Genomic DNA, 14,386 nt, shown 5'->3' with positions numbered 1-14,386 from the left:
TGGCCTTCCTGGTCGTACTGCAGCCCTGCTCCTCCGGGTCCCTGGAAGGGGTTTTCCTCCTGAGGTGGTGTCCCCCAGGCAGGGGTGGTGGGGGCAGAGGAGAGCTGCGGGTCGGGGGCCGAGGTCGCCTCACGGCTGCCGTGGGGGACTTGCCTCCCGGGACACAGGAGCCTTGCTGGCCTCGTGCGGCCCCCTGCAGGTGGTGAGGAGGGGTGTTGGGGTCCCCTCGTGCCCTCCCCTGAGCTGTGCTGTGGCAGAGGATGTGTCTGGGTCCCTCCCCACCCTGCACGCCTTCCAGATGGATGGCTGCCCGGGGCCCGTCGCCACGGTAACAAACAGCCTCCTGGATGCTCTGGGCCCAGAGTCTTCCTTCCCCCAGGTCTCAGTTTACCCCAGAGAGCCCAGTGAGACCCCGTAGTCCTCTGGGTTCTTCCGGCCTTTTACTGAAGGGCAGGACTGAAGGCCCCTCGAGGGGCGGGGGCTCTGTCCCCGTCTTATCCCGCAGGGCAGGCGCCCGCAGGTGACAGTGGTTCCCTTCCCGGCGGGTTTGGCGGGTCAGAGGCTGCCCGGGACCCCGCTGCCCTTCTGGAAGGTGGTCTCCCCTTTCCTGGCCCATCCCGTCTTGTAGAAACAGACCCCCCATCACTCGCTGCGGGGTCTCTGCATGTGGTCCCTCAGCCCCTCCTCAGGCTGTGGAGACGCCGCTGTTCGCCACCTTTAAAACCAAACCAAACCAAGGCAGAGCAGCCGCCACGTCTGCCATTTCCTGGGCCGTGGTTCTGGCTCCTGTTTGCTCTGCGCCTGTTTTCCAGACGGGAAGGCCGAGGCCGGAGTGTCTGGCATGTGTCCGAGGTCACACAGCCCGTGAGGGAGGCGCCGTCGTTTACATCAGGCCGTCTGTTCCTGGAAACGGAACCGTTTGGCCATGCCCACGCGGGCAACATGAAGGTCCTGATGCAGAGCCCCCAGGGTTAGACGCCGGCGTGTGACGCCTGGGAGATCGCGCGGGCGTCTCGTGGGGCTCCTTGCTGTTCCAAGATGAGGGCTCTCAGCCTTTTGCAGTAATCTTACCCCTCTCAGTTGGGAAGTTCTGCAGTGAGTCTGACTGTGGGCTCTCTGGTTGCCCTCCTGTTGAAAGCTCCAGAGCCACGCAGCTTGGAAGGGCAGCCTGACTGGTGTGGGGAGAGGTGGCCTGTGCCAGCCCCGGATGACATTTCCATCCCCGGGAGTCGCTGAGCTTAGAGCCTGGAATTGCCTGAGCCCAGTGGTGAAATGCCACGCGGGAATCTGGGGGACACCAGAGAGAGGTGACGTTGTCATCAGCCAAGCCTGCCTACAGCACCCACCCATAGGCCCCCGACTGCCCAGGGCAGCAGAGGCGCCTCCTCGAGGACCCCAGCCTGTCCACGGAGGGCAGGAGGCCGCTCCCTGCCCGGGCATCTTGGGGCCTGTGGCCGTGCTGCTCTGGGTGGTCCCATCGGCTGGAGTCATGAGATGTCTGTGGGTGTCAGAAGGGGTGTCCAACTCCGTCCCTGGGGAGGAGTTCTGGGGGAGCCTGACGTGCCCCCCTTACCCTGGGCCCTGCCCCGAGGCTCCGGGACTGCACATCTCGTCCTGCACTGCCCGGCTTGACCCCTCACACTCTGTGCCTGGTTCCTCTACCGCCGTCATCCGTGGCTGCCCCGGGAGGCCCCTGCTGCGTGCGTGGGCATGGGGGCAGGGAGAGAGGATGACACAGAGAGGGACACACAGACACACAGAGGGACACGCAGAGACACAGAGGGACACACAGACACACAGAGGGACACAGAGACACAGAGGGACACGCAGAGACACAGAGGGACACACAGACACACAGAGGGACACAGTGAGACACAGAGGGACACGCAGAGACACAGAGGGACACACAGACACACAGAGGGACACAGAGACACAGAGGGACACGCAGAGACACAGAGGGACACACAGACACACAGAGGGGCACGCAGGGAGGGGCGCAGGCAGAGAGGAGCTAACCCCTCCCTCCAGGGCCGGGCTTCAGAGACGGGATTCTAGTTCCAGCTTACCTCTTACCGGCTGTGGGTGAGTGTTGCAACCTCTCAGGGACTCGGTTTTCTCGTCTGTAGAGTGGGGATGACAGTTGTATCAGCTGCTGCCGAGTAACAAACCAGCCCCGCATCTGAGGGCGTGAGGCCACAACCATTTACTCTTTCCCACGAGTGAGGCAGTCAGCTGAGCCTTCTGGTGACCTGGGCTCGGCTCTCTCACAGGCGTGACCAGCTGGGCAGTCGGCCGGTGGCTCTGGCCGGCCCTGGCTGGGGTGGTGCTGCTGCCCGTCACGTCGTCTCTCCGCCTCCGGCAGGCCGGGCCGGGCCGGCCCGCTTCTCTGCAGGGGCAGGAGAACCAGAGGGGAGCAGAAATGCAGACACGCTTCCAGGCCTCTGCTTCCGTTAAGTTTGCGACTGTTCCCTTGGCCACAGCAAGGGCGGGTGGACGCAGGGAGGCGGGAAGCGTTGGTGCTGTTGATACGGTCGCTGCCCCGATGGCGGGAATGACGCTCTCGGGCGTTTCCGGCCCCAGGCGCTGGGCTGAGAGTTTTGCACACATTATCTCAGTGACCCTCGTGACAGCCCTGTGGGTTGAACCCCATTTACGGAAGAGAACCTGGGGCGCAGGTGGCTTCAGTAAGTCACCCAGGGACACAGGCAGAACCGGCAGGACTACGACGTGAGCCCAGGCCGTGCCCCTCGCCCCGACCCCGGTGCGGCCAGCAGGAGACATGCGGTGCTAGCTCGGTCCCGCGCCCTCGCGGCCTGCCGCAGCCGCCGCCTTGGCCGTGGGCGCTGCTCCCGCACGCGGCCCAGTCCGCCCACCCCTCCCGGCCGTGGGCCCGTGGGGTCAGCGTGGGCAGAGCTGCAGGACCCCGTCCCTCTCCTGGCGGAGCACGGTGCCTGGCCGGCTCTGGGCGTCTGCGGGGGCCGGGGCCGTGGGCGCACACGTGTGCCAGCCGCCCTGTCACCCCCTCCCCACTACTGCTGGCCTGTTCCTCTTCTTCGTCCCCCGCCCGTCGGTGGGTGACGCGGCACGTCACGGGGCGGGGTGCAGAGAGGTGCCTTGGTGTTCCCTGGTGGCGACCGCTGCTGACCGCAGCCCCCAGGGGCGCGACGGCCTCGGCGGGGGTCGTGGTGCCCACAGCTGTGCCTGGAGAGTTACAGCCTGTTCTCGGCCGGGTCCCCACGTTCCGTGTCCTGCCCGCTGGCCGCTGGTTCTCACGCTGGCGCACGGCTCCCGGTGCCGGGCCGGGGGCGCCGGGGCCGAGGTGGCCCTGGGCGGGAGCTCCGGCCGCTGGGCCCTGCACTGGGGCAGTGGCAGCCCAGGCCTGGCCCTGACGTCCGTCCCTCTGTCTCCCCCGCAGCCCTTGTACAACCAGCCCTCCGACACCAGGCAGTATCATGAGAACATCAAAATGTGAGTACTCGCGGGCAGCGCGCAGGCGCACGGGCTGGGACAGGTGCCCCGGCCTGAGGCCAGGGTGGGCTGCGGGTTCCCGGTGCTGGAGGAGGGCAGAGGGGTGGTTTGGGCAGTGGTTCTGGGCCAGGGAGGGCCTAGGATGGGAGCAGGGCCGGCCCGGGGTGGGGAGGGGCCGAGGGGGCCGCCCCATGAAGCTTCGGGAAACCCACCTTGGGCTAGGGAGGGCGCTGAGGACGCTGCGTGCACAGGCCGGGGGGGGGCGGGGTGGGGGTGGGCTCAAGGGGGTGGGGTGGGGGCCCGGGGCAAGCACGGGCCTGTGGTTTGGGCTCTGCTGTAGCGTATTTGGGAGTGTCCTGCAGCCTGCACAGGGGTCCGTCTGTGGCACGGCCCAGGGTGGAGCAGCTGGAGTGTTAATCCGGACCTGGAAGCTTTTGAGGTGGCCAGTAGGATGTATCCCATCGATGGGGCCTTTTCCCAGATGGATGCTGGGAGAGAAGAAAATGTCAGTTAGGAGCCACACGCAGTTAGCGTGGGCCGAGCTGCCCTGACAGGGGCACCAGGACTGTGCTGGGGTGGGTGGCTTTGTGTCTTCAAGCTGGGAGCACGGCATTGAGATGGGGCTGCTGGAAGGGTTGGCTTTTTCTTGGGATGCATTAATGGGAGCATATCCTCCTTGGCTGAGAAGGGGATATTACCTCATGCTGTGATCCAGGAACCAAAAAGGTAAAGGGGACTGCAGACCCTCTCCCTTGGGGACCCTGTGGCCATGAACACTCCAGGGGCATTAGGTTGGAGGTGGACTCTTTGGGATCATGGTCTTTGAACTGTTCAAGGTTCGTCATTGTGAGAGGGTGCAGGTGTTTTGTGTGACCTCAGAGGGCGGTGCTTAGCTGGTCCAGTGAGCCGTCCAGCCGGGCCTGACTGAGCTTGGCTGGGGTAGAATTGCAGGCTGCATGTGCAGTAGTGAGCTCCCCATCCCTGGAGGTGTGCAGACCTCCCCCTGGTTTTTAAGTATCTGCTGGTGCTGGACTAGTGGACCGGGAGGTCCCTTCTGTTGTTCCTGGTCTTGAGTGCCAGCTCTGGTGACCAACACGGCCACTCCCTGCAGCTCCCAGTGACCCATGGAGCAGCCTGGAAGATCTCTTGTTGCCGGCGAGGTCCTTGGCCCGGGTGGGCTCAGGTGCAGCTGCCGAGGATGCCGAGTCGCTCTTGGCCTGTGGCTGGCAGGGGCGGCAGAGTGTCCCCCGCTGGGGCTCTGGTCCAGCTGGCGTCTCTGTTTTGTGTGGCCTGTGCTTTGTCTGGCCTCGCGGGTGTTCTCTGCTCAGGGACCAGATCCGTCCTCACTCAGCTCCGTTTGTCTTCCCTTCGGGCTACCGCAGTCCTGTCTGAGCCTCCCGGGACCTGCCTCACCCTGGGGCCACTGTGGGCGGTGGGGTCCTGGATGGAGGGTGGGCAAGGGCGAGGGGGCTTTCGGGGCTTGTCACAGTGGGTTGGGGGAGGGTGTGTTCGTGTCTGAGCAGCGCTGCTGGGAGCATTCACTCAGTCATTCATTCGTTCACTCATTCATTCACTCACTCATTCATTTATTCAGCACACATGTGTTGAACCCCTGCTGTGTGCCAGGCCCAGCTCTAGGACCTGGGGATTCAGCTGTGAACAAACAGAGACCCAGACCTGCATCAAGTTATGTCTCACAGTGGAGACAGAAATGAGTGAGTTAAACACGAAAATGTCAGCTAATAGGAAATCCATTGGTCACATGGCTGTCTTAAGCTCTTTATGCTGTGATAGATCTAGTTGTATTTTCCCCTTTGACATAATTTTTTTTTTTTCCTCTGGTGAGGAAGATCAGCCCTGAGCTGACATCTGCGCCAGTGTTCCTCCAGTTTGTATGTGGGTCGCTGTTGCAGCATGGCTGAGGAGTGGTGTAGGTCCACGCCCAGGATCCGAACCAGTGAAGCTGGGCCACTGAAGTGGAGCGCGCAGAACTGTAACCACTCGGCCACAGGGCTGGCTCCCTGACATAACAATTTTTGATGGCGATATTATTATACTGAAAATTTTATACACATTTCATCACTAAAAATGAGTAATATTTTAAGCTGAATAAGGTGGATGATTTCAGGTTATAAAAACAGCCATAGAATGCAAATAAAAAAGGAAAAAGGTGTCCATTCAAATAACATTAGCAGATAGGACACTGCTGCGTCTCTGTTTAAGCAGAGTAAGACTGGAAGCTTATTGAGCCAATGCCCTATTCTTCGGTCCCCTGGTCTTCATCCTGAAGCACATTTTGGCTGAGTGGGTAACCAGCCGCCTAGTGAAGTTTGTTCCAAATCTGAATCACAGATGAACATGTTCAAGTTTAAAACATAGAGAGGGATTATTTTAGGGTTTCTTACGTAATAAGTGATCCACTTTATGTTAGAAAAATATATCGGTAAGTAAATTATTTGAACTGATTTGTTCTTAGAATTTTAATTTTGTTTCTTAGTTATCCACGAAAATCATGACCACTTCTGTGGTTTTTTATTTTTTTTTTGCTGAGGAAGATCGGCCCTGAGCTAACATCCGGGCCGATCTTCCTCCACTTTATGTGGGACGCCGCCACAGCATGGCCAGAGAAGCGGTGTGTCGGTGCACGCCTGGGATCCGAACCCGGGCCGCCAGCAGCAGAGCGCACACACTTAACCGCTACGCCACGGGGCCGGGCCCCACTTCTGTATTTTTAACGTCAGTGTGGTCATCATTAAATCGGCACAGCCGTTCACTTTAGAAATGCTGTGACGACGGTAAACGGGGTGATGGGAGAGAAAGCGAGGTGCCTTTAGCTCAGGGATCAGGGCAGGACCTGACAGCTGAGGGGACCTTGGGGGCTGAGCGGCAGATGGCCGTGTGGACCTCCCGGACAGGTGGAACAGGCAGTGCAAAGGCCCTGGGGCTGCACTGAGCTGGTGGGATCACAGAGAAGGCCAGCGTGGCCCGAGGGGGTAGGCGAGGGAGAGGAGGGTGCCAGGCAGACCACCCAGGGCAGGCAGGAGGTTGGGTTTTATTATTTACGTAGAAGGGAGGCCCAAGGTGAGGTTGGTGCCGGGAGCTGATGTCATGGGGCTTTTGTTTTGAAAGCTCACTCTGGTGGCTGCAGGGACGAAGGGCTGGCTGGGGTCGGGAGGCCTCAGTGGAGGTCACTGCAGCTGTCCAGGAAGCAGGGGGGATGCAGGGGATCCCTGGCCCTGTGGGAGCCGCCGGGGGTGGGGTGTGGAGGGTCAGGGGCGGGAGGTCCCCGGGCACCCAGGTTGGGGCCTGGGCATCTGTGGGGACGGCAACACTGCTCCCTGAGGTGGGAGCTGGAGAGCCATGAGCATCGGGCCCTTGTGCCTCAGTTTCCCCCTCTGTGAGATGGGGATATAATAGTTCCTGTGTCCTGGGGTTCCTGAGGGTCAGTGAGTTCCTGTCCCTAGGTGCCGAGGTCAGTGTCGGGCACGTGGGAACGTCCTTCGACTTTTTTTTCTTCTTTTCACTTTGTCTGCAGAGACCAAAAGTTATTCCTCATTCATTCATTCATTCATTCATTCACCAAATGTTTATCGAGCAGCCGCTGTGTGCCAGGCAGTGTTCTGGGCCCCGGGGAGACGGCGGTGACGAGGGCTCACATTCCGGCGGGGCAGACGGACAATAAATAAATACGTCTGGGGTGAAGTGACAGCTGGATAACGACAGCGAGATGGATCAGGCCGGGCGGGGGGGCGTCCTGCTCCTCAGGGTGCAGAGCGCCACCAGGCTCCCCTGCCCCCGACCCCTGCCGGGCCTCCCGTCTTCCTCCCCTGGCGCTGTGACTGCCACCGGGTGCGGGCTGTGTCCCCCCCGAGGACCGGGCCTGTCACGTTAATTCTCCGTGTCTGCGCCGGCCGCGAGGTTACAGTTAATTTCACGCTTGACTTTCCGCCATGCTGGCAAAGTCGCCGCCTCAGAGTCACCTCTCCCCACCTCCCTGCCCTCCCACTGCCACCTGCCGCGTCGGGAGGGGTGGGCGGTGCCCCTGCCTCGAGGGGCACTTGCTGCGGGCTCTTGGCCCCCGGCCCCGGGGGGTCCGCAGACCCTCGGGCTCGGGGCAGCAGGAGCAGGGCTGTGCAGGCGGCAAGGGGACGCCGGCACGTAGGGTGCTGTTAATGGCTCTCTGCGGTCTTGCTCTGGAGGTTCAGAGACATTAAGTAACTTCGCCGGGGTCACACAGCCACACTCGAGGCCAGCCGATCTGCACGCCGCCCTGTTTCCCCTCCTGGGTCTTCAGTCTCTGCTCCTCGCCAGCCTGTGAGCGGGGGCGACTCACATCACTTTGCTTGTCAGGAGGTGGTGTCCTGGGAGCGTCTGTTTTGCCTGGGAAGAGTGCTTGGTGCCAGGAAGCAGGCTTCAGACCCTCCGTCACCCCGATCTGACAGGCTCTTCCCAGGGCATTCAGGGCCCTGCATGGACGGCCTCCTTCTGATCCTCCCAGCAGTCGGGGTCCGGCTGTCCTGAACACCCCTCCTTACCCCCTCAAGTTCCCTATCATCCTCTACTCCCCTGGGCCCCGGCGCTCTTCTCATTTACCTCTGCCCACCCCATTCCTCTGCTTCTCCCAAGGCTCAGCTCAAACCTCCCTTCCTCCAGGAAGCCTCCCCTGATTGCCCCAAGCTTTCCTTTTCCAGAACCCCAGGGACCTCAGGGCCCGTGCCACCCGGGCCTGGCCAGACTCTCCTACGACCACAGAATTTCCACCTCCTTGTTGCTCCTCTACAGTCCAGTCGGACAACGCAGCCGTGGTCTCCTTACAGCTTGTGCCTTTCCAAACCCTGACTTCTCCCCGAGACTGTAGAGATCTCTCAGACCCCGTAAATGCCTCCACTGGCGAACTCATCAAGTTGCTGGTTTGTCAGCCCTTCCAGAGCCCTCCTAGAGACTGGGTTCCTTATTTTTGGGGACAGATCTCAGCAGAAAAGATTCGTCTGCGGTAAGCTATTTACATCTCCGATACCAAAACATTTCTTGGGACAAAATAAACACTCAAAAAATGTTTGCTGGAAGAATGTTGGGCAAGTGGACGCCCCAAGTCGGATGTCTAGGGGATCGAGACCCAGATGCATGCTTCTGGGCGCGGGAAGGTGTGGGGCAGTAGGGAGTGGTGGGGACTGTGGCGAATGGCGAGCCCATCGCCCTTGTAAAGGGGCAGTCCGGCCTCAGTTCCCAGTCCGTGGCCGTGAGGGCATGTGGCCAGATCGCCTGATTTTCAGGAGAAGCTTTAAGTTCAGCTTTTTATGTAACAGCTTCTGGTTTTCAATGCTGGCACCAAGTTCAGATTTTTTAGAAAGCACGGCGGTCCACACACCACACGCTCGCAGGCTGGCCCCGGGGGCTGGATGGCGCCCGCTCGCAACCTGCGGCCCGACACCTGTCCTCCTTGGCGGGAGCGGGTGCCTCTGGGGCCAGGCCCCGTGCTTACGGGGAAGCCAGCCCCGGTTCGCTGTTGGCTGAAGGCGTTCTCCGCGGTGGGAGCTCCGCGGGCGGCCGGCAGAGGACCACCGCCCGGAGGCTGAGAGACGCAGCAGCTCCTTCCCGGTTCTGGGGGCCGGGAGCCAGGAAGCTGCGGCTCGGCGCAGCCTCCGTCTCTCGTGGCTCCGGGGAGGCTCCCTCCCGCCGCCTCCAGCTCCCGGTGTCGCCGGCTCCCTGGGTGTTCCTCGGCCTGTGGACACTTCACCCCCATCCTCTGTCTTTGCTTGGCTTCTCGCCACGTCTTTTCATGTCCTCTTTCTCGGCGTGTCTGTCCCCGTGTCTAGATTTCACTTTTAGAGGGACCCCAGTCATGTAGAGTCACGCTAATGACCTTATTCTAGTTTGACGATCTCTGTCAAAGCCTGATTTCCAACAAGGTCACATCCTGAGGAATGGGGGTTAGGACGCCATCCTCTGTTTTGATGGGAAGGACACATTTCAGCCTGTGACAGACACCAACCCCGTGGGCTCTGGAGTGAATTCTATTTGGTCCTCACCGTGGCATTTCAACATAGAGCACGGCCCTCTTTTTTTCTTTAACTATTTATTTCAAAATAGCTAGATGTACAGAAGAGTTGCGAAGAATTTCTGTGTACCCGTCACCCAGCGTCCCCTAATGTGGACCTCGTCTGGCAGCTGGTGAGCTCGTCAGACTGAGAAAGTTGCCGTGGTTTAGTCACACTCTCCGCTAAACCACAGACGGTCTTTGGATCTTCTCCATTTTTCCACTCACGTCCGTTCTCTGGTCCCAGGTCTGATCCAGGTTCCCAGGTTGCCGTTCGTCCTTGGGTCCCTTGGTCTCCGGTCTGTGACAGTTTCTCTGTCTTTCCTTGTTTTTCCTGACCCTGACACTTGAGAAGAGTACTGGTCAGGGATTCTGTAGAACGTCCCTTAATTTGGGTTTATCTGATGTGACCTCATGAGGAGACCAGTGTTGTGGATTTGGGGGAAGCGTCCCACAGAGGTGAGCGAGACGCCTTTCCTGTCCCATCCATCAGGGGTACCTGACACTGACTGGGGGTGTCCGCCTGGCTCCCTGACGAGCGTAGTGGTGCCGTGTTTCTCCTCCCTCGGGCTGCTCTCCTCCTCGTCTGTGCTCTGCGCTGTAGAAGCAAGTCGCCCATCCAGCCTGCTGCCAAGGGGAGGGGAGTTCAGCTCCCCCTCCTGGAGGAGGGACATCAGAGAGTTTGTGGATGCAAGTTAACACTGCCACGATGATTAGTAAATATCTAGGGGAAGGTGCTGTGAGGCTACGCAAATTTCCCGTTTCTCCTCAAAGTTTTGCCTGTTAACTTTAGCCTCGTCTGTGGATCTTTGCCTGTAGCAATCAGAACTGTGGTGCTCTGATGGGCTTCACTTCTTTCCCTCATCCCTCCGCGTTTACGCGTTAGAATTCCGTAAGGAGGCTTCGACCCTTCTCCGCACTTATTTATTTATTCAGTCGTTTATTTATATCACTGTGGATTCACAGGTGTTTATTTTATTCTTTCGGTTTTAATCTACTCTTATTTATTTTGCCGTTCACATCACTCCCCTTTCGTAATCGGAAATTCTTGCGGGTTGGGTTCTGTGTCTTTCTGATCTTTTTTGTTCTTTTTGGCACCTCTTTTCTTAAAGATGTTCTGGGCTCCTCTGTGTGCTTCCCGCCCCAGCTCTGCATCAGCCCTTCCTCCAGGGAGAAACCAAGACCTCGGTGCTCCCGGGCCCGTCGCTCTGGGCTCTCTTTGCTTCTTGGCCTTCTCAGCTGTCTGTCTCTTGTTAAGTCCAAACCCTTGACTGTGTCCAACCCCCCAGGCCCTGGACAGCGGGCTGCCGTCCCTGCTCATGTCCTCTCCCCCTGCGCTCTGTCCCTCCCCAGTGCTCTCCAGCCACGTGGGCCTTCTGTCCGTTCTAAAGATACTCCAAGTTTGTTCCTGCCTCAGGGCCTTTGCAAACCTGCAGTGCCCTCTGCCTGGAGTGCCCTTCCCTCTGGATCTTTCCATAACTGGTGCTTCTGGTGATGTAGATCTTGGCCCAACGCCGTCTCCGAGAGACTTTTCTGCACCACTGAGTCTAAAATAGCTGTGCTTTCCCCTCCCACCCACTTGCTGCCCCCCACCCTATTGAAGTTCCTGAGTCCAGGATTGTGTTGATTGTCTCGTTTATTGTCAGGGTGAGTCCTCTAAGCGTTGCCTCCGTGAGGGAGGGGTCCTTGCCTGTCTTGCTGACAGCTGTGTCCCCTGCGCCTGGAACAGTGCCTGGCACTCAGTCAGCATTTGTTGACTGACTGAGGAGATGAAAGCATGATGCTATTGCTCCCATTTTTCGGATGGGGAAACTGAGGCTGCAAGACTTTCTGAGATTTGCTCCAAGACCCCTGTGGTGGAGTGAAGGGCTCTGGTCTCAGCCGGTGTGACTGAGGGCCCCCCCCCCCAGTGTTCACCTGCCTGTGTGGGGGCGGCTCATGTCAGTATTGAGGCCTTGAGGTGGGGAGGCCCCAGCTGGGTATGAGGCCAGAGTGACCCCAGGAGCCAAGGGCCACCCCCTGCAGGCCCCCCAGAAGTGGGCGTGGCACTTCCTTTTTGGGCGGTGGGGAGGTTGTGGGCTGTGGACAGGGCTCTGAGCCTGAGCGGCGTCCCCGGGGCTTCCAGGAGGGAGAGGCCACGCTCTCGCTGCGGCCTTTTCCTCCTGACTAAGAGGGAATGTGAGCTCGTGAGCGTTTCTGGACTCGAGACCAGGTGGTGAGGACGTCAACCGCCTGCAGGAAACCAGTGTGGGGCCAGGGAGTCAGGGCGGGTGTGGCAGGCCTGGGGGACCTCGTCCTGCCTGGGACAGAGGCCTGGTGGCCGTAGCTGAGAGTGCTGGCCTTCTGAGGCGGCGGTGTCTGTCTGCTGGGCGTGGGGACAGAGAGTGGCCCTCCACGGGGTCCCGTGTCAGGTAACTCCAGGCCCTTAGGCCCCGTGAAGCATGTGTTGGGGGAGCTTCATTCATCCATCAGGGCCTGGGGGTCCCCCCTTTGTCCTTTTCCTGAGGTTGGGGTCCTGGGTGGCCCACGATGCCTCCTGGAGGCTGGGCGGCTCGTGGCTTCCCATCAGCGGTTCATGAGCTCTGGGTGGGTTTGGACATGGCTGAGAACATAAGGATTTCCGGGAGCCCCTCCCCAGAAAAGCTGACGCCGCTGCCCACCCGGCCCGGGCCAGCACGATTGGGGTCGCACTGGGCTCCCGAGGCCTGTCTGTGACCCCACAGGCCCCAGGACCAGCTGCAGCTCTCTGCTCGGTGTGGGGGTGGTTGGGGGCTGAGGGACGGGGGCCTAGATCTTTGGGCGGCTGTGGGGACATCCTCTCCCGCCTCTGGGTCCTCCCTCCCTCCCCTCCCTCTGGGTCTCTGTTGCCCTGTCTTCGGATCTTGTCTTTCTCGGCCTTTCTGCCTGTCTCCCTCTCCCTCTCTCTCTTTCTCTCTCCCAGTCTCGCCTCCCTCCGTCCGTCTCTGGGTCTCTGTCCCTCTCTCGATCTCATCTCATCCGTCTCTCTGTCTCTCTGTCTCTGTGTCTCTCTCTAGGTCTCCTTCTCTCTCTCCGAGTCTCACTTGCACTCCGGCCCTCTCATTTCTGGTCTTAGTGTCTCTCTCTGTCTCCCTTTCTCTCAACCTGCCCCCCGGGGGTTTCCCGAGGGTCCCTGCCCCGCACCAGCCCGTCGCTGCCCTGTCGTTGTCCCCAGGGCAGAGGGGCCCTGAGGCCGGAGCGCGGCGCTGGGTTGGAGCCGGCCTCTGTGGGGCTGCAGGTCTCGGGCCTCCGTCTCCCCGGCCTGCGCCCCTGGTGTCAGGCCGTGGATGTCTGTGTGGCCCGTGTTCCATGGCAGGTGTGGCTGACGGGCAGAGGGGAGCCTGGGTGCGGGGGTGACGGCAGCCCCTGGGAGGGCAGGAGGCCCCAGTGCGCTCTCCCCGGTGGGATCCCCTTTCCTGCAGAGCGCTCGGCCGAAGCGTGGCCGGGCCCGCGCGTGGGGCAGAGGGGCGCCCTGGGCCGTGCTCTCTGGGGCTGCGGGGGTCGCGTAGCTCCCCGGGTGCCGCCGCCGGGGCGCACGTGGGGCTGCGTCTCCGAGGACAGCCGCGCGTGGCTGACCGCCGTCTGCTGTCCCCGCCCGCGTAGAAACCAGGCCATGCGGAAGAAGCTGATCCTGTACTTCAAGCGGAGGAACCACGCTCGGAAGCAATGGGTGAGTCGCCGCCCCCGCCGCGCCCCCCGCCCCGGGCCACTGCCGCCCGCCCGATGGTCCGGGCTTTGCAGAGGAGCCCGGGGCGGCGAGAGTCGGGAGCAGTGGGCAGCGGCCCCGGGAGCCGGGGCTCGGGGCGCACGGCCGGGAGGCGCGGGTGTGGACGGGCCGGATCCTGCCGCCCCGCTCCCGTCCAGGAAGCGGGGAGCCGAATGGGGGCCCGGGAGTTTGGTTCCTCGGCACGTGCCCCACGGGGGGCTTTCCAGGCAGAAGGAGAGAAGTTTGTTGGAAGAGGTGGGGGATCGGGGTGGGCCGTGTGCGGGGTGGGGGTGACGGCAGGGGGCGCCCTGAGAAATGAGGCTGTCCCGGCCCGCTGTGCCCACATCCGGGCTCAGTAAAATGAGGGTGCAGAGAAGCATCGAGGCCCCCGTGCTTGCACCAGCCCTCAGCGGCTACGTCAGAACAGCACATGGAGCCCAGTCCTGCCTCCCGCTGCACACTCTGGCGTCTCAGCGGGGAAGCGGGCCCAAGGCAGGGAGACCGCGAGTGACGGACCACCTGTAGTTGTGGTTTCGGGTGGCCGTTTATATCGCTGATTCAGTGGGGGAGGTTGGGGCCCAGGGATCGAGGGGGAGTTACCCTTTAGTGTTCTTTCAGCTGTGAGGGGAAGAGGAGCTGCCTCAGATGGGCTTAAACGGTAAAGGAATGTGTGTAGCTGAAAAAGTCCATTGGGTGGAGTTCAGGAATGGTTCGATCAGGTTTTAGCTTCATGTCTATGCAGTTTTCCCCAACTCTGTATGTTAGTACATACAGACTGGTTTCCCTGTGGGACCTGAGCTCCTGCAGCAGGATTGAGTGTTCTAGAGCCAGAGGGAGAGCAGCCTTTTCTCAGACCATCTCACGAAAGCTCTGATTGGACCACTTGAGGGTGTGGGTCCCTCTAAACCAGTTTCTGAACCCGCCCTGCTCTGGCCCCAGGCCTTGGCCGGGCCCTCGTAGAGAGAAGACACTTCCAGCCGAGATGCTGGGCTATTAGGAAGCTGCGTAGGCAGCACTCTGGACCCCAGGGCTCATGGGGTGAGAAGCAGTGGGCTTCCCAGCCTTTCCTTTCAAAGCTTCCTCAGACCCCAGGTTGACTGGGTGGATGGGGTTCAGGAAACTGGATGGAGTTATTCATGGAATTAGGAAACATTTAC

At 60.8% G+C, this 14,386-nt stretch overlaps 1 protein-coding gene across 20 annotated transcripts in view; it reads left to right on the top strand.

Moving 5' to 3' along the window:
• Positions 1 to 14,386, top strand: part of NCOR2 (nuclear receptor corepressor 2) — a 216,405-nt gene that overhangs the window by 100,935 nt on the left and 101,084 nt on the right. For all 20 annotated transcript variants that reach the window (XM_087423434.1, XM_087423447.1, XM_087423444.1 and 17 more), the window contains 2 exons: positions 3,416 to 3,468; positions 13,127 to 13,193. In XM_087423434.1, the coding sequence (XP_087279560.1) occupies positions 3,416 to 3,468; positions 13,127 to 13,193 (120 nt within the window). The remainder of the gene's footprint in view (positions 1 to 3,415; positions 3,469 to 13,126; positions 13,194 to 14,386) is intronic.

The sequence above is a fragment of the Ceratotherium simum genome, chromosome 35 (assembly GCF_057802395.1).
Source record: "Ceratotherium simum simum isolate JZ-2026a chromosome 35, ASM5780239v1, whole genome shotgun sequence".
NCBI classification, from domain to species: Eukaryota; Metazoa; Chordata; class Mammalia; order Perissodactyla; family Rhinocerotidae; genus Ceratotherium; species Ceratotherium simum.
This window is presented reverse-complemented; position numbering and strand designations above follow the sequence as displayed.